Here is an 18,104-nt window from a genome sequence, read left to right on the forward strand (position 1 = left end):
TGAAATAAGAGCAAACGCTTCCAGAACGTTTGTGCACTTTCCCATCGCCACGCAAGCGGCCACACGCACAGCCTAAGTTACGGATTCACCTTCCGACCAGCCCCGGGAAAGGGGTTCGGAAACTACCTGCACTCTTATTTTCAAGAAGGGGAAGCTGATGTGAAACTTGGCATAGTCACAACTTAAAAGAAACCCCAAAAGTTGTTGGGTTGCAGCCAAGCATTCAAGCCAGCAGAGCAGAGGTTCCCAGTGCTGATGCTCTCTCGCCCCCCGCCTCCCTCCCCGCTCCCGGGCATCAGCAACCATACCCAGCAGGATCCTCTCCTGGATTCCCTCCCCTCCCACTCAGGATCGCGTAACATCCCCGGGGCGATCGCTCACACCGAAAAGCGACACGAGGAGAGTATTTAACGTATGTTTATGTCTTTTAATATAGCGTAGCAGCTGGAAGCAAAGGCAAAAAACCCAGGCCTAGGCACACGAGCAGCGTGGCTCTCCACAGAGCCCCCTTCTAATCACCGCCGCTCCCCTGACCACAGCTTTAGAAATCAGGCACTAGCCCCTGTTGCCTAATTAGCAGAGCAGTGGAAAGCTTAGGAACAGGCGTATCTTCTTCCTCCCTAAGTAGCCACTGAATAAATGCTATATCCCCAGTTCACAGCCCCTTTTTACATTGCTGGCATTACCAGTCCTTTGTGTACCCACATGCTGTTACTTAAATTGCTTCCATGTTTTCATTACTTGCCCTCTGTGCCATGTGTATTGAAACTCCTGCAAGAATGCTGAAGTGGTATTTGGAAGCACTGGGGACTACTGGAGTTGTGGCTGAAATTATTATGCAAACAAACTTAAGTGATTTTTCAAGTCCTGATGGAGTGAATTTGCTCCTCCTCAGGAGGAAAGATAAATTCGGGTGCTGCTCCATGAGGTACAGGACACCCGCTCCCACCCTCTGGAGGCACATGCATGGCACGCACAGCTCAGGTTATGCTCAGCTCTCCATCCTTATGTACAGGTCTATATACGCCCTGCATCCATAAGCGAGGCGGTAAACTTGGATAACGGTGCTGCTGCCATGCGCAAGGGTGATGCGTGCATTGGGCCACGCTCTTCTGGCAAAAATCCGCTGAGGACAGTGGAGCGGTGCCAGCTGAAGATCTGCCCCACTGGTTTAAATGCGTTGTTCCCTGCTGCTGCTGCTGGTAGCTGCTTTTCTGGAGTTTGTGCTGATTAAAGCAACAGGCAATCAAACAGCCTGACTCTGAAATATCAAAACTGCCAGAATCATTTAAGTGTGACAATCACTTTTTTTTTTTTTTTTTTTTTTTAAAATAACCACTGCCGCAGCTCTCAGTGGTTCTGCAAGTACATGCAGAAGGTACCCGCATGCTCCTCTCTCCCAGGGAAACCCATGGGTGGACCAGACAGCTTCAGCTCCATTTGAGTTTCAGCTTGCTGTTTCCTCCTATCTTCCCCCCAAAATCTCCATAACCGCCATGAGACACACGCATCAGCCATGAAAGCAATTGCACTGCCAGCGCTGAAACCCTTCTCCCACCGATTTCCAACCCCCCTCTCCTTTCATCACCCCTTGATATGTTTGCAGCCAAGGTCTGATCCTGCAACCCACGAGCTAAGAGGTGGTCATGCGTGAAACCCCTCTGGCTGCAGAGATGCAGGATATTCACCGTCCTGGGGACGCAGGCTGCGGGTCTCCAGGCACCAAACCCCTTGAGATCTTGGCACCAGGGTCCTCCAGATCCCTGCTGGGGATGTTTCTGCTGCGGCCCCAGCTCAGCAGCTGCCACGTGGCAGCCGTTGGGTGTTATGCTAATGGACGCGCCGGTGCGGTGGCCTTCTCCCCATCTGCTCAGAGCATCCACCTGCTGGGTGTTTTTTTTTTTTTCTTCGTTTTGTTTTAATGGCCAGATTAGACCAGTGCTGTCCCAAAGCGCTACCAGCCTGCGCACACAGCACCAGCCAGCTCGGACCTCACGGCACAAGAATAAGCTGGATGCAGCCACGTTTGGGCCACGATGCTTTCAAACTCCTTATCTTTCTGCAAGAAAACCCTCACTCTGAGCATAATCACACTACAAGGTGCTTTTCGTTGTTGGGGTTGGGGTTTTTTGCACATAGTTTCCTTATAGTTAGCTTTATTTATTTAACCTTTTTTGGATGGCCACGTGGAGGAGCAAACATGCGTCCCATACCTGCCTTACTGGGCGATAAATAGAAATCAAAGCTCTGATTTCTAAGCAGTCATATTGTCCACGGTCCGTGCATGGTAGGCAGTGGTTTGCAAGTCTTTTTCTCTCCCTGCACGGCCATGGAGGGATCGCTTGTGACACCTTTGCTGTCACTGAGCACGGCCTCACACAACCTCTAGCTCTCCTGAGACCTCTACAAGTATTCAGGGAGGAAAGGGGAGTGGAAATAAGATATTGCTCAGTGTTAAGATGACAGCCCATCCTCTCAACAGGTGGGAAAATCTCAGTGTATTTACAGGCCAAACCTCTGATATGCTAAAAAGACCTTTTTTTTTTTTTCATGCACACAGAGTATGCCATTTAGCAGGATTCTAAGAAAAAAATCCCCTCAATTTTAGGGGGGGGAGTTTCCAAGTTCAGCTTCTAAAAGAAGTACTCTCGGAGTGAGCAATGTTAATCTCCCTGGGCTCTGCCTTGAGTCAGTGGGAAATGTTGATGCTTCAAAAAGTGATTTAGAGCTATCAGATTTTTGGTCTAAGTCAGTCTGTAGAGGACACAGTCTCCAGGGAGAGCCGTTGGCAATTAGCTTCCTCAAGGCTTAAAGTAGCCTTGTGAGCACCCATCATGTGTATAAGGTATTGGAGAAGTGGGGACCTTCTGCACAGCAAGGGATCCAAGCTGCATGAGCAGGAAAGCAAAGTCACCCTCCAAGCTCTAATCAGTGGATGTCTACATCCCAGATGAATTTGTCCAGGTCTTGGAGATACTCACGAGTCTTTCATTAAATCTGGGTTCCCGTCTGAATTCATCATGATGCCCACATGTTGCTAAGGAGGCAGAGGTGAGGCATTTGTACTGCGATAAAGCCTCAACCCGACCAAAGTTGCTTTGTCTAACGCTGAGGACGAAACACCATTACACCCAAAATAACACGAGAAGTCACCAGGTGTCCCGCCCCCCACCAGCGCTGCTTAAAACACTTGAACTAAGTTTGTTTTAGAGACTAAGTGTAGGACACATTACTGAAAAATCAAGCCAACAGCAAAACAAAAGAGTGCTCCTGAAAACAGCTCATGTAAAGAAAGGATTTTCTTTTTTTCCCCCTCCCTCTTCCTCTCCTTGACTAAAAGAAAAAAAAAGAAGAGATCAATTTTTACCCAAACTTAAAAGTACCAAAAATTTCTCTCCACAAGGATATTTCAAGAAAATGATACGCATCTGGAAGAAAATGAGACTTATAATGGAAGTATTTTCTGAAGCATAACTATAGTGTTGCTAGCACAATGCTGTAATCAAGAATAATGGAGCCCTTCGCCCGGTACACAGGAATGGATTCAATTGTTCGCCGCGCACATACCTGTATTTTAAAAATGTAGTCAAAAGCTTTAACTGCCAAAAGGCTCGAGCATCAGCGCTCAGGCACAAAGCAGTTTAGAAGTGGGCTGCTTCATTTATCAGTCATGTAATGATTAATCTCAGATCTCAATTACGCACAAAAATAGAAGAGGCCTGGCTGAACTTTTGATCCCTTCCGAACTGGTTCCTCTGAAGGATAGTTCAAGATCATCCCTGCGCGTTCGTGGCAGTGCGGGGTGATACCCACGCTGTGTTACCTCCTCCGCGGCCAAGCGGGGCTTTGCAAACCTCGCAAAGGTTGTGCCTTGGGCACAAGCTGTTTGCGCGGGTTTAATCCTACCCTCTCCCTCTGCGTTCAGCAGGAAGGGGACATACGGGAAAGAATAGACTTACCTTCTTTTTGGAGTGTGATCTGTCCTCCTCTTTAGCTGCTTTGCTATTTTTCCCAGCTCTGGAAAGCTTCTGCTCCCCAGACTGCTTGATGGTAATTTTGATCTCGGGAGGGCAAATATAGTTCTCCAAGTTCTTTGGGGGCTTCTTAGCTCTCTTGGTGGTCTGGATCTTTAGTTTTAAACTCCCCTCCGTGAAGTTAGCCTCCTTGATGGAAAACTCCTGCTCCTCCAGGCCATCTCCTGCCACCCATTTCTCGCTGTCCGCATTGGAAGTGGAATCCACATCTCTCCCAGAACCCAGCTCATCCTCTTCCTCGGGCTCCAGCCTCTCGCCGCTCACCGGGATGCCTTTCCCCGAGCCCGCCGCAGGCAACATCGTCTCCCCCGCGCAGCCGGAGGCAGGTGGAGGCTTCGCGGAGGTGACGGTGGCTGGCAGAAAGTCTGCCTCACCCCCCCTTTGCCGGGAGCTGCCCAAAGTCTCCCTGGGCTCCATAGCAATACCGCAATGCCCTGGAGTTTTATCAGAGGGAAGGGGAGCGCGGGAGGGGATGAGGAGAGCAAGGGCAAGTACGATCCCAAGGAACGAATGGTAGCTGTCTGCCGAATTCAACGTCCCAATCGCCCAGAGGCTGCAAGGAGCTCAGAAGAGACCAAATCTGCCACTGTCAAAAGAAAGGAGAAGAAAAAAAGGAAGTTAGCACACGCACATGTATCGAACGCGAGTGTGGAGATGACTGAAATGGGGCATGCTTGGGCTTCCCCTGCAACATCTCAAGGCCCTTCCTTGAAGCAAAATGGGAACCAAGGCTGGCCAGCACTTCTGAGGGCTGTATCTGGTATTGCAAAGCAAGGAATGTGTATTGCTAAATTGATGAAAATGGATATATGATAAAAACCAAAAATGGTGCATAAATGCAAATGCCTTCGACTCTGGATTTGGGAACTAAATGAGGGGGCAACCAGCTCTCCACACCCATGAACCTCCTTGTTACTTCAAAGTGGTGTCACAGGGTTTTTTAGAGGAAAAAAAAATGCAGAAGCAGATGTTTTCTTGCCTCAGGTTAAACAATAACCCAGTGATCAGAGCACAGAAAACATCGTGTTGCCCTGTGAATCAGGCAGAAGAGTTTCAGACTCCCTATTTTCCCCCTCCCCATGCGAGAGAAAGATGTCCTCAGCTGCCAGCTATTCTGGTGGGGACTCCAGATGAATTATTCATCACACACTGGGCCAGGCACACACTGTCTGCAGCCCAAGATTCTCTATGGGATGCCAGAAGTGCAGGAGGATCCACCTGGGTCTCCTGCAGGTCCTATCAGGGACCCAAGTATTGAGGGCGAGGGAGGAAAGCTAACCTCAATGTTCTCCAGAGTTCCTCATGCCCTTGGGTACCGCTGCTCTGTGGCAGAGGCTTGGGCTGACTGAAGCAAAGTCTGTCCTCTCATCCTTTCAAATATGGGCGTTCTTTAAAACACTGCAGATTGAACCCTCTGAGATGGAAACCCTCGTATTCAGTACCTTACAAAGTCTCAGCCAAAGTTTAATGGGCGAGGCTGTGAATGTCCAGCTGAGGCAAAAGACATATCACCCAGTGACATAGAAAGGCTAAGCCAAATACCAAACATTTTGGTAAAAAAAACTGAATACATGTAGGATGTTTTTAAAGGTGTTGAGGTGCTTTCATACAGCCTCCCTAAAGGCCCCCTATAGCCACCCCTCACCACCCATCATGGCACGCCAGTTGAGGCTACAAATTCAGCAGAAGAGTATCTCGGAGAGAAACAAAGATATTTTCTGCTACTTTAGCAGAAACAGCTCTCTGGTGGGTCAGAGGAGTATCACTTCTGGCATACGGAGAAGGAAACAAGAAGGCACTGCCAGGAGTAAGAGCTGGGGGCACAGACCTACTCTTTCAGCAGTAGCTCCCTGCTAGATTAGCTCTGCTACACTGCCAAATCCCACCCCTCGACCAACTGCAAGCAAGATCTGAGCACAGCCAGGGATTTCCCAGGTCATTCTTGGTAGCAATAAGCCATAAAGGAGAAACAAAAATGATCTTGCTACCTATCACCAAATCATAACAGCATTATCAGTACAGAATAAAGCACAGCTCACCAAGAAAAATCGCATGTCCTTGTACCACTGGCTTCTTTCTGCTTTTTAAAAACACCTTGCATTAGCTTAAAATTCAAAAAGAAGTAATAACAAGCACCTTTTATTAGTTATATATCCACATTTCCACTGGAGTATGGCCATGGGTCACTGGCCTGACCCCGGCACATATGGCTACTAATGGAAAGTCCTAAGCATCCTAGCGCACCACAAAAATCATTGGGTGACCTCCACCCAGGTCCCAGCAGACACAAATTAAAATAAAGTTCCCATAAATAGCACAACCTGACAGCCCAAGCAGGAAGAAAGAAAGAAAAAAAACACAAACCAACCTATCATGAAGCCTGAACTGCCATCTGGCCTTAGAGGTGGTTTCTGTAGCTCAGAGTAGATAGATGTACACCATAAAAGCACTTATGCTTAAGTTGCACATCTTCTGGCAACAGGGAGGAGACTCATTTCCCAGAGCTGCTGCCACTGGTCTCATTTAAGGTGATCTTGAAGAACTAACAGGCCCAAGGTCTCCTGCGCCCTGCCTTGACTCACTCTGCGGTCAGCAAGTCTCCCTGTTTCACCACCTGTGAGACCAGGATAACGCTTACCTCATTCAAACCCATTGCAGGGCAGATTAGTTAATGCCCTTACATAGTTCTGAACCCAAGTGTTTACCATGTGGTAGCAACTAATTACTAATGCAATTAGTACACTAAAGCCACCCAGTTGCAAGGAGCTGCTCCACCTAATTGACCAACCTTGCACCTCGCCACCTGGCCTCTCCTTTGGAGGTGATGGGAGTCAGGGTTACCTTCCTCTTCCAACCGGTCCAATAAAAAAAAAAAAAAAAAAAAAAAAAGAAGGCCGTCCTATTTATCTGCCATTTCGCATTGTTAATCTCCTTGGAGAGGGACGCAATGTACACACACTCCTGGGCTGCAACACAAACACAAGGTGGTAAAAGCTCTGCTGTGCAGCATTCCAGGGAGTTACTGCTCTGGTATGCACGCATGTACAATGGGCACTCTGTGCTGGCCTCCGCCCACAGGCTTTTAACCTCTTTCACTGCTGGTAAAAAAGGAGCAGGCTTCCAGCAGACAGCATCTAGGTCAGCGGGCAGGGCAGCAGGATGTGCCCACAGCCACCAAGGTGCGGGGAATGGACCGCAGCCACCAGCGTAATGAACCCACCCCCTTAGGACCCCACGTCAAATGCGAGCTGAAATAAAACCCCCGGCTCCAAGCTGGGAAGGGGTTTCAGGGTTTGAATGATTGGGTAATGGTTTATGGAGGGTGGATAAAAAGCCAGGCTCCTGCTCCAAAGTCTGGTTGTGGGTCCTGGACACAAGCTCTGGGTCATGATGCCCTAATCCTCATCCCTGCTTGGCTGTGTGCCTCCAAGGCAGTAGAAACAAGCAACAGATGAATAAAGTCATTGCATTACACCAGTGGCAGGTGAGTTCATGCCAAATCCACCTTAAAATCCCACTTAAAAAGATTGGCCTCCTCTTCTGCTGAGAGCCTGCAGACGTTGATATCACCAGACCCGCAGGTAACAACAAATAACCCTGCGCTCAAACGCCACGCAGAATTAACTGGGTCATTGTTTTAGGTATCTCCTCACTCTCCTCCAGGGTTAATAGTTAAATGACTTGGGTGCAGGGACATAATACTCGTCTTTCTTGTTTGGGCAGGCTACCTGTACTTTGACTAATTAGGAAACCTCACTTCAGGCTTCTGAACGTGTAACCTCTTTTGGAAAGCTCCCCATCTCGCCCGTCGAGGCTGCCTGCGAGCAGAAGCGCTGAAGGGAGGGCGACGAACGCTTCTCCTCCAGCAGCTCTTCTGCCTTAGCTGGCAATGTGCAGATCTGGAAATCTAGGGAGGAAGTGGATTTTCCAGGAGAGCTCCAGCTCTATTTTAAACACCTGAGAGATGGGGGCCCTCTAGACTTTGAAGTGCTCACCCAAACTGCCCTTGCAGGCCTCTGAGGCTCACCAGCATCAAGTCCCATTCAATAAGCAACTACAGAGGCATTTTACCATCTGAATTAAGCTCAGGAAGGAAAGTGTAACCACTAGCAGGCTTCCTGCAGTCAAGTTAAATTTGAGGAGGATAATTCACAGGTGAATGACAACAAATTTCACAGAAATTGGCATTAGCTCTTAATTAGGGAGAGATTCACACTTCCTCTGATAAGTGCTGAGAAATAATCAAATGCCTGTGTGCTCAGCCTTGCCACGGCTGCTCACATGTTTCTTATCAGCTCCTCTGGGCACCTCAAAGAGCTTCTGAAGGCAAAGGCCTGAAGTACAAGACCTCCCTTTGGGTCATAATAGATGCCTCCCACTAAGGGTTCTGAATGTGCTCCCTTCCTCCTGCCTCAGGCAACTGCTCAGGCTTGCAAGCATTCAGATGCCAGGGCTAGAAAGTGATTAAACTGAAAATTTGCTGAGGACAAAAACAGAGGTGAGAGCCTACAGCAGAGGGGAGAAATCCACCTATGTGGGATTCTCTATGAAGTGAAAGTGGGTATAACGCTTGGCATGGCTTTTGCCCTATGCACAGGAGAAGCCACATTAGTAAGAAGCAAATGCTGATTAGGCAAGGGCAAGCAAACCAGCTTCAGCTGCCCAGTGTTTGTGCCACTGCTCTGATTGCTTATAAGCACCGGGAGCACCAGTGGAAAGCTTGGAGCAATATTAAGAGATGCTGCTCAAATCCCATAGCACACTAAACCCAGCTATGACTGTAGCTACTGAGACTGCTTTCATTTTATCCATAGAGTCCAAAATGCCTTAAGATGAAAAAGCAAAAAAAATTCTATTGAACAGCTTCAGGTGAGGGGAAACTGAGGCACGAGTCTGAGGGTGTCATAGCGAATGTGAAATGGAGCCCACATCTTCTCGAACCCCATGTCTATCATGTTGCCTTTGGATCTCACTTTCTCTCATGTGATCTACAGTTAAATCACTAATCTCTGCAAAATATCAGAAATCCTGGAAGCCTCTTTACACTCCATCTTTTTAAAACCATTCACCACAAGGCACTGGAGACTATACAGCAATATTTAATGATGAGATATCACCTTTCACTCCAAAGACTCCCGGGTTGCTTCCTTGATTATGTATGCCACCACTGAAATGCAGCTGCCTCTGGGGCAGAGGCCAATGGACAACCCACATTACACCCGAGGGAAAGTTTTGGTCAGAAACCTGCTTTTATGAGAAGTGTCAGTGAAACTTCAGAATCCATCATGGGACATAAAAACCCAGCAGCCTGGCATGCAGCAAGCTGCACTGAACTCAGTTAACCCACATTAGGAATACAAAAAGACAAAAAAAAAAAAAAAAAAAAGCTTCAACCTATTTCTTCATTATTGCTTTACAAAAAACCCAGGAATTTCAAGTGTGGTTGTGGTCATGGTCTTTGTGCTGCCAGATCACCAGTAGCACAAGTTGGATGCAGATCAGGAACAAGCATCTGATCACACATCTATTGAGCGGACCAGAGCACATAAGATGGGGGTTAAGACTTTCTTCATGCCAACTTAAAGGCAGTTCCAGAGGATGGGTAAAACTTGTGAGCCCATAAAGCCAGCGTGGTGCAGACAACTGGCAGAGCATGATGCAATACAAAGTCTGTCGGGATAAAATTAAGCCACTGCAAATTTTTTTGAACAAATTTGAACCAGGAGAATGAGTTTATACTGGATCAGTATCATGCACCAGTAGCGTATTTAGTCTGCCGCTCAGAGCCCTGGAGCTAGATTTATCGCATCTTTGGACCGCAGCCTTAGTTACTTCCTGTGGCCATGATACTCTGAAAGAACAACCCAGCTTTGGCAGGGAGCTGGAAAAATGACTGTGACAGCTATTTTCCGTCCACACACCCTATAGACCCCATAGGAAACACCCTCTCCCTTTCACCCGCCTTGCGTCAATCAGGACCGAAACAAGGACTTCCCCTTCAAGCAAAACAAATGAACATCCTCTCTTAATAAAGAATTGGAGATGGGCTGGTGATGTCTAAATTCCAGCTGGGCACAGCCCTGAGCATCCTGTCCTAGGTGACCCTGCGCTGGGCAGGGTGGCGGACTGGACAATCTCCAGAGGTCCTTCCAACCCCAGACTGTCTGTGCTTCTGTGATGTATTATTTGGTCTCTCTCCAGTACTCGGCAAATTGACCTCTCTACTGCATGACAATTTTAAGCACACTGCTAAAATTCCCATCTATAACATATAGCTGGCTATAGGCATGTGTAAAATAGATGGGAATATACAATAGATACGGTACAAGATCCTCAACTGATATGAATAACTGCAAGTGGAATGACCATATGTGAATGCCTGTAATCTGCAGATGATCTATAAAAATAACTAACTAAAGCATGTAATTCGTTAATAAGGTGAATTAGATGCACAGAGGGTTACACAGAAGAAAGGTGGTTGCTCTCCGTGTGGTTCCCCTGCCTCCAACACTGCTTTTGTTCCAGTCCTTCCACCTCTGCCTCTGATTTTGCATGGGTTATGTGAGGGCTTTCTCTGAAGGGAAGAGATGCAAGCTCTCCCAGGTGTGGTCTATCCACATGAAGACAAGGAGCAAGGATTAATGACAGTCACCAGAACAACAGCAGAATGTCATCTTCACTCATTTCCGTTGGATTTCCCTGAATCTAAGTGCCACCAGCCCTCTGCATCTCCACCAGCGTGACTGAGTAATGCTGACTGATGGCTCTGCCTCGGCGTGCCCAAGCTTGGCAAAGGGAGCCAGGAAAAGCCACACTGGAGGGGAAAAGACAAGATAACCCAAAGATCTCTCACAGCCAGATGAGGCTGCAAGCATCTCTCCCAAGATAAAGAGACAGAAATAAATGAGAGCCTAAGCATATCCATAATTACGGAGGCATGTAAGTGTGCATATTACACATGTGTGTATCTGTCTTCTCAACATAGAGACATTAAGAGTAGATTATGGAATCATATTTGACTCCATAATTAGGTTTGAGACTCCATAATTAGATCAGATAGTCACCTTTCTATGTAAGTAACTAACTATCGTACAGCGCTGAAGGGAGGGCCAACTGAATGATTAAACAACTGACACGGCCATAAATCACAAGGCCCATAAAAGCAATACTGCCCAAGGTACAGCTGTGGCAACAGCCAGCGTAGCAAAGCACCCATCTGCAGTAGGAGGAGAGATGCCCATCGTGTTGCCCAAGGACTTTTACAAGCTCCTTCCTGAGAACTGTGCCAAGGTTTTATAAATCTACTCATTCACAACCTAAAGCTGTATCTGGGTGTTGGGGAAGAGAGTACAGTCATCAGACCTGTAAACACCTCCTCATGCTGTCTTCTGGTCTCTAAAGGACCAACCTCATCCCACTTGTGCCCTCCGAGACAAACGCTGCTGCAGGACTGCTATAAAGCTGGGCTTGGTCCACTGGATTTACATCTCTGAATCAAGGAATAGTGTTTGATCCCAATGAAACCAAGAGCTGGTGTGTCATTTTTACTCATCACCCTTCTGAAGATTAGGCCTCCGGGACACTAAAAAACAGAATGAGGTGCCAGCTGTGCTCCAGCTCATTACAACACAAAGAGCCAAGCCAGGAGATTTGCCTACATCAGGTCAACACCAAGTTGCTGAGCTCGCAGACCAAGAATCATCAATCTCGGTGTGCTGTATAATGAAAGGTGACTCCTGAGATGATCCAAGAGAATACCCTGAGCACCCTGCTGGGTGCAGCAGCATGTGCCACTACATGGATAAAACTTATTCCATTAACAACAGCCATAAAACCCTTTGGGGAAAAGTGTCAATGTGCACGAGAAGGGGACTTCAAATCCTTACTCTGTTCTAGCCAGCTCTTGCCAAGCGCACCATCCTGGAGGTAGTGGCAGCCACTCCAGGCTAGAAACGGAAAGTTTTATGGGTATTTAGGGAAATGTTACTGGCACAGAGACCAGCCACAGAAAGCAAAACCCTGCACGATTCCATCATGTGTGTTACCAAACTTTCCTAGATTGACTCTGCTCTTGGAGAGCTGCCATGAGACACAGTAGCCTCCTTCTAACACCGTTGTGGCAGGGCAATAATCTCTTCTTCTCCCTCTGATCAAACATTTCCCTCTGCACCCTGAAACGTGTGGAAAATGATTTCTCTTATAAATCATTAACGAGAGGTTTGTTTTTATTTACTGCTGCTGCCATGGGAGTCCTCCTTCCTCCTTCTCTTTTTTTTTTCCCCTCCTCCATTATTTCATTTTTGCTTGCACAAGTGCCAAATACACCAGCTTTCCGTCCCTTCAGGAAAAACAAAGAAATAAATAAAATAAAACAACACATCTGATAGGGAATGCACCAGGTCTTGGCTCAGCATCCATTCCTCAGAGACGTTAAGTGATGGCACAAGGAGGACCAAAAAGGCTTCGGTCCAGGATCTATCCTGTGCCCAGTCTAGAGGCTGTACAAACAACACATCCCATATTACTCAATTCTGCATGCTTCAAAATGAGACTAGGAATAAGAAAGGTTGGATTTTGTCCATGCAGGCTTGCACTGTGTGTTTCCATGCCGAGTAAGCAGTGGTGTCTTCCTTGGTGCTGTATAATGTACCAAGCATCCCCAGCATCAAGAGGGGGCTGGGGAAAATAAGGCCTATAAAGGGCATGCAAGAAGAAGGGCAATAATTTGGGGTATTTAGAGGAAGGCACTGAGACTGCTTTACCTTGCAGAATGCATCAGTCTCTCGGCTTTAAGGGAGGAGAGAGTGTCTGGGTCTGCACAACAAGAAATACCCTTAAAGCCTCATGGACTGCAGAAGAAAAAGCGGGAGGCAAAAGCAACACAGGACACAAGTGGATCCAGCTGGATGTGCGCAGGGCAAAGAGCAGCCCACGGTGCTGGGACAGCGACGTCAAGAGGCATAAACATTAGTGGGGAGCGTGCCGGTGGGAAGACCCGAGGCCAGGAATAAAGGCAAGATAACTGACAGCTGCTATGGGCAAAGGAAAGGAGTAGCTTCGCCTCTAATGAGGCTGAAGAGGAAGCGATTACAGAAGTGCTGGGAGAAGTTGAGTCAGACGGGAGATAAGAGCCTGCTGAGTACCTGCACACCCGAAAGGCCTCTCTGAACTACTTCATTGTGCTCTCTGTGCGGCATTGCACACATCGGACTCTCTCCGAGGATGGAAAATAGGATTGGGAGCACCAGATTCATGATTCAAAACTCTATTCAAGCGAGACCAGAACTTTGGATTGTTATTCCCTCTAACGCCACTGACTTCAAGAGGATGTTAAAGGTTGGGATGGGGTCAGAATTTGGGGGAATCTGAGATCAAGTCATGGGTGCCCTCTGTCTCCACTGGTGACATACAGGTCTCTGTCTCCTAATCAGAGTCCTTCACTTAGGTCCCAGCCAAGCAAGGTTTGGTCTGCGGGCTCTGATGGGTCAAGAGACCCCTGAACTGAGGCATCCATACCACTGCTCCCCAGCTGGAGATGGATGCAGGTTTGAATAGGGCCCCAGTCCCTAACTAGGGCCACGCTGCAGCTTATTGTTATTTTAATTGTTGCTCGCACTATTTTTTTCAGAGGTTTTCCTCAAGGGCCCTGGGAGGTCTGTTCGCTGAGCTAAGCCTGAAAAAAGCATTCTGGCCTGAAAGCCACACTTAAAAGGCAGCATGTTTTAAGAGCAGATGTGTCTTCATCTCTGATAGAAGGATGGGGGAGGATGACCTATGTTTCTGTGACTACCTCCCATGACACTGAACTGGGATCTAAAGTAAACCAACACCTGTAGCAAACGCCATTTATGACACTTATCCAGCAAGATTTGTAGGGACTGTGCCACTCTCTTTAAGCCAACAGACTAAAAGATCTTGATTGACTTCAGGATGCCTACAATGACACTTTTCATTTGTCATGGCTTCAGAAACCATGACCTCCATTTTTTTGGTCCCCCTCACACACCAAAAGAAGACAGAGGCCTTCAACAAACCCTATGTTTATATTCATTTATTAGCTCAAAGTCCGGCAGGTTAGACTGCTGCCCCGTTTAAAACCATATGCTTAGAGTAATTTAAAAGGGAAAAGTGTTTCCTCTTCTTCCCCCACCCTCGCTTTTCCTGAATAAATTGGGGGTGGGGGGGGAGGAACAACAGACAGCTGGAGAGAATTTACTCAATCTTTCAGGAATAAAATTGCCATCAAGCAAAGAGAAAGCATGACATTTTTCAGCCCATTAAGTGAAGGTTTATGGAAGTTACAAGGATGTGAATATATGGGTTAATATTTTAAACTGTTTTGCAACCTGAGGAATAATAGGCATGTATAATAACACTTTGCCCAGACGCCTGCTGTAATACTTTGCATGTATACAATCCTGTTTGAACACTTACTAAACTCCCCCAGTTAAGCTTCATGTCTCTGATCCCTTCTGAAAAAGAACTGAAGAATTCAGTAGAGAATTATTCCCCTGTACAGAATTCTATTGAATCCCCACTATAGAGCTCCATAGGAAGGCTTTAGAGAGAAAAAGAAAAAAAGAAAAAGGAAGGGAAAAAAAAAGAATGAAAAAGGAAAAACTACAGGAAGGATTTCCTTGCCTAGCAAACTAATAGGATTTCGGAGGAGTTTCAGTGGAAACCCCATAGCATTCTCCAAAGCCAAAAATTTAGCAAGACTCAAGGAGAGGTAGGCATGCATCACAGCATCACTCCAGAATATGCTGGGTCTGGAAACACACAGGGAAGTTAGGCCAGTGTCCAAGTCTTAGAAATCACATCAGTAGGATATTCAGGATATGTGGATTCATATGGAGGAAAGACATGCCTGTAATGACTTGCAGCTTGACCTCTGGTTTGAGTATCATCATTTTCTCCCTTCCATCTTAAAACCAACTTCCCCATCTGCTAAAATACCGGGACAGAAACAGAATGATTCATTGTATACATATATATCTCTCAGTTTTAAAGGTTAAAGCTAACAAAAATTTCAAAGTAACATAAAACCTCAGGCTTCCGATCTTTAACCCATCTCTAATTTTGAGGTATTTAAGTGAGTCCTGGGTTACCCCATGCTTGCCTACCACACATTCTTCTGAACAGCTTTCCCAAGCACTATTACAGGAGATACCGTACTACAGTAGAGGAAACTTTGCTGTCATCGCTGCCACATTCATAGAGCCCTTAACGGCCCAGGACTGCACAGCAACCCTTACAGAAATGGGAATTCACTCCTTCCGAGGCAGTGAGAAGCTAATTTAGTCACCCCACAACGGCGTTTAGCCACAACCCCAGCACCCCACTCTGCCGGGCATTTGCATCCCAATACATCATGTACTGCACGGCCGAGCCTTGGGCCATGCTGTGCTCTGGTATTCACCGGAGCAGGTCAGAGCCTTGACACCACCTTCTGACCTCAGGTTTGCATGGAAATTGGTCTCCTCCTGCATGGCTTTTCCACACATTGAGCTTGCTTTCAAAAAAAGTGCATCAGACTCACCAGCCCTACACAGGGAGGACAACTCAGGCTCATCCTTACCATCTACACAACTCCTTTTTTTCCCTGCAAGACCCCTGCATGGGATGCACGTGTACACAAGCCCCACCACTGTCCCCACTCATAAGCAAGAGTAAAGCTGATCCTGGGATCTGTGAGCAACACCGGTGACCAGATTCCCCTGAGTACTTCTCTGGCCACCTTCCTGTTTTGTCACCTGCGCTTCAGCCCCATCACTTTCCCTTTCACATCTGAAGTCAACATGGTCATCGTCACATGCTGCCAACAGCACCTGAGTTCAGTGGACAGGCAGCCAGGCAAAGATCATAGAGGTACGGAGGCCTGAAACCTTGCAAAGATCCCCAGCTGGACTGGGAAGTAAACTAGGGCTGTAAAGATCATAATCAAGCCTGGATCAAATCCTCCCAATCCTCCGGGTGTTTGAGATCCGGAGTTTTGATTTGGCCTTTTAGAGAGAGAGGTGACTAACCTGAGAACTCTTCGAAATTTTCAATATCATAAAAGACAACAAAAGCCTAAATGAAATAATGTCAGAAGATTGCTTTTCGTATCCAGCTGCCCCACAGCTTACAGCAAAAGCTCATCATTGTGTTTGGACAATCTGTGCTGCAAAGTAAATCCAACTCCAAAAGGGCAAAATAGCCCCTAACTCTGCTCCCTCTCAAGAGCTGATAAACTGAAATTGCCACCCTCTACTTTCTTCACACATTTCCTCAGCTCTGAAGGACAAGCTGTGTTATTCTCTGACTGCTTTTACTCGATTTAAGAAATGATTTTGCCTTCCTTTCCCCCCCCCCCCCCCCCCCCCACCTATTTATCCCCCTCGCTTTGGTCACTCTACGACCAGTTAAACATGAATGCAGAATCCGGGAGCGTGTTGTGGAGTTGCACTTGTTCCCAGCATCCAGCAGATCTGTAAGCAGGTCCAAAGACACAATGAACTTTTGAAGCCACATCAAGTGACACCTTCATGTTGGGAGAAGGAGAAAGAAACCATCTCTAAGGGTTTGAGCGCACCTCAGAAGCAACTGTGCTAACAAGCGCTTGCAACCTGATTTCATGCCCGTATCAGAAGGCAAAGCAGTCCCAACCTCGAAAGTTTGGAAATTGTTTTCAGATCTGACAGTCCCCCCAGGCTAAAACCTGGAGTTGAGGGCTTTTAAAGCCCATCTTTAATCAAGATGACAATTTCCTAAAAGGGTGAGTCATTTTATTTCCTCAACAATAATAACGGGAAACTTTTTTTTATCAAGTTGGAAAGAGAGAAAGTAACGAGAACAGAACCTATAATAGCAGCAAAACCAGTCCCAGTAGAAACCACAAGCCCTGCAGCAAAACACTGAGAACTTTCTCCACTAAAGTTCTCCCACAGACTCTCACCTTTCTCGCTAGGCTTTGGACTAGCTCTAAACCTTGGATCGCTGCTGCCTTAAAAGTGCCTGGACTTCCCAGCAACGAGGCTAGATTTTTGCCATGGGTTTCATCTGACCACTTATTCTTTTTCTGCACAGGTTTGAGGCCCTTCTCTCAATTCAATCAAATGCATGCTTAATCACGGCACCTAACACTCTCAAAACGTTGCGTGTGTGCATGTTATGGTAGGCAAAAATGACCCGCGGAGTTCTCCAAACATGGCTTAAATCTATTCAGTTGGCTCTACTGCGGGCCATACATCCTGAAGCACATTTTGGCACATTAAAGCTGCCTTTCAACATCGTCGCAGACCCACAGATCACAGATACTCCGAAGATGGGTACTTAACGGGGAGCAAGAAAGACCGCCTAGGCATATGGTTAAACGAATCAGTCATCAATTCACTGGGAGAGCTTTCATTTCCATCACAGCAATCTGTTGGATCCCACAACTGTTTTTACGTGGTTCATTAGACAATAGCCTTTCTTGCTACTAGTTGGGTCAAGAGTCAAAATTGCTGTGTAATTGCAAGCCTCCGAGCACAAGGCAAGAGTTTTTCAGTCCTGGAGGGTGTTGGCCAACGGGGAAAGAAAACAGAAGGGAAAGATTATGTGTGAGCAATTGAGCCCTACTGAGAGGGCAAAAAAAGTCACTGAAACTGGGATTAGCCAAATCTTGTAACGGAAAACAAGAGTCCTGTTGGTAAGCTGGCGCTTACACCTAAGAGATGTGTGCGCTGGGGAAAAGGAGCTCAAAGGATGGGTCAAAACAGACCAGAAGAGGAGATTAAGCAGCATCTGAAGCCAAAAAATGATGGTTGGACCTTTTCAAGCATTTAACTCCTTGGGTTAATTAAGCACATGGCAATAGGAGTTATTAAAAAAGAAGAGTTCCCAACTTAATCAAAGTACATGATTGGAAATGATACTGAGGAACCTCGGCAGAGAAACCCAGTAAATATCAAGTCAAGCTAAATAGCTCAGTTATGATTATTATTAATAATAAATCATGGCCACTGTTTCTTTTGTTTGCCAACAAATAGCATAGTTTATGGCTCTGCACAAACCTAACACACCATTTTATTACATTTCAGAGAGTGC

General features: G+C 46.8%; 1 protein-coding gene across 2 annotated transcripts in view; it reads right to left on the bottom strand.

Moving 5' to 3' along the window:
- The window catches only part of LOC104032213 (SET-binding protein), a 244,701-nt gene extending 240,250 nt beyond the window's left edge, over nucleotides 1-4,451 (bottom strand). For both annotated transcript variants that reach the window (XM_075726912.1, XM_075726911.1), the window contains exon 1: nucleotides 3,956-4,451. In XM_075726912.1, the coding sequence (XP_075583027.1) occupies nucleotides 3,956-4,451 (496 nt within the window). The remainder of the gene's footprint in view (nucleotides 1-3,955) is intronic.
- Nucleotides 4,452-18,104: the final 13,653 nt, after the last annotated feature.

The sequence above is a fragment of the Pelecanus crispus genome, chromosome Z (genome assembly GCF_030463565.1).
Source record: "Pelecanus crispus isolate bPelCri1 chromosome Z, bPelCri1.pri, whole genome shotgun sequence".
Taxonomy (NCBI): Eukaryota; Metazoa; Chordata; class Aves; order Pelecaniformes; family Pelecanidae; genus Pelecanus; species Pelecanus crispus.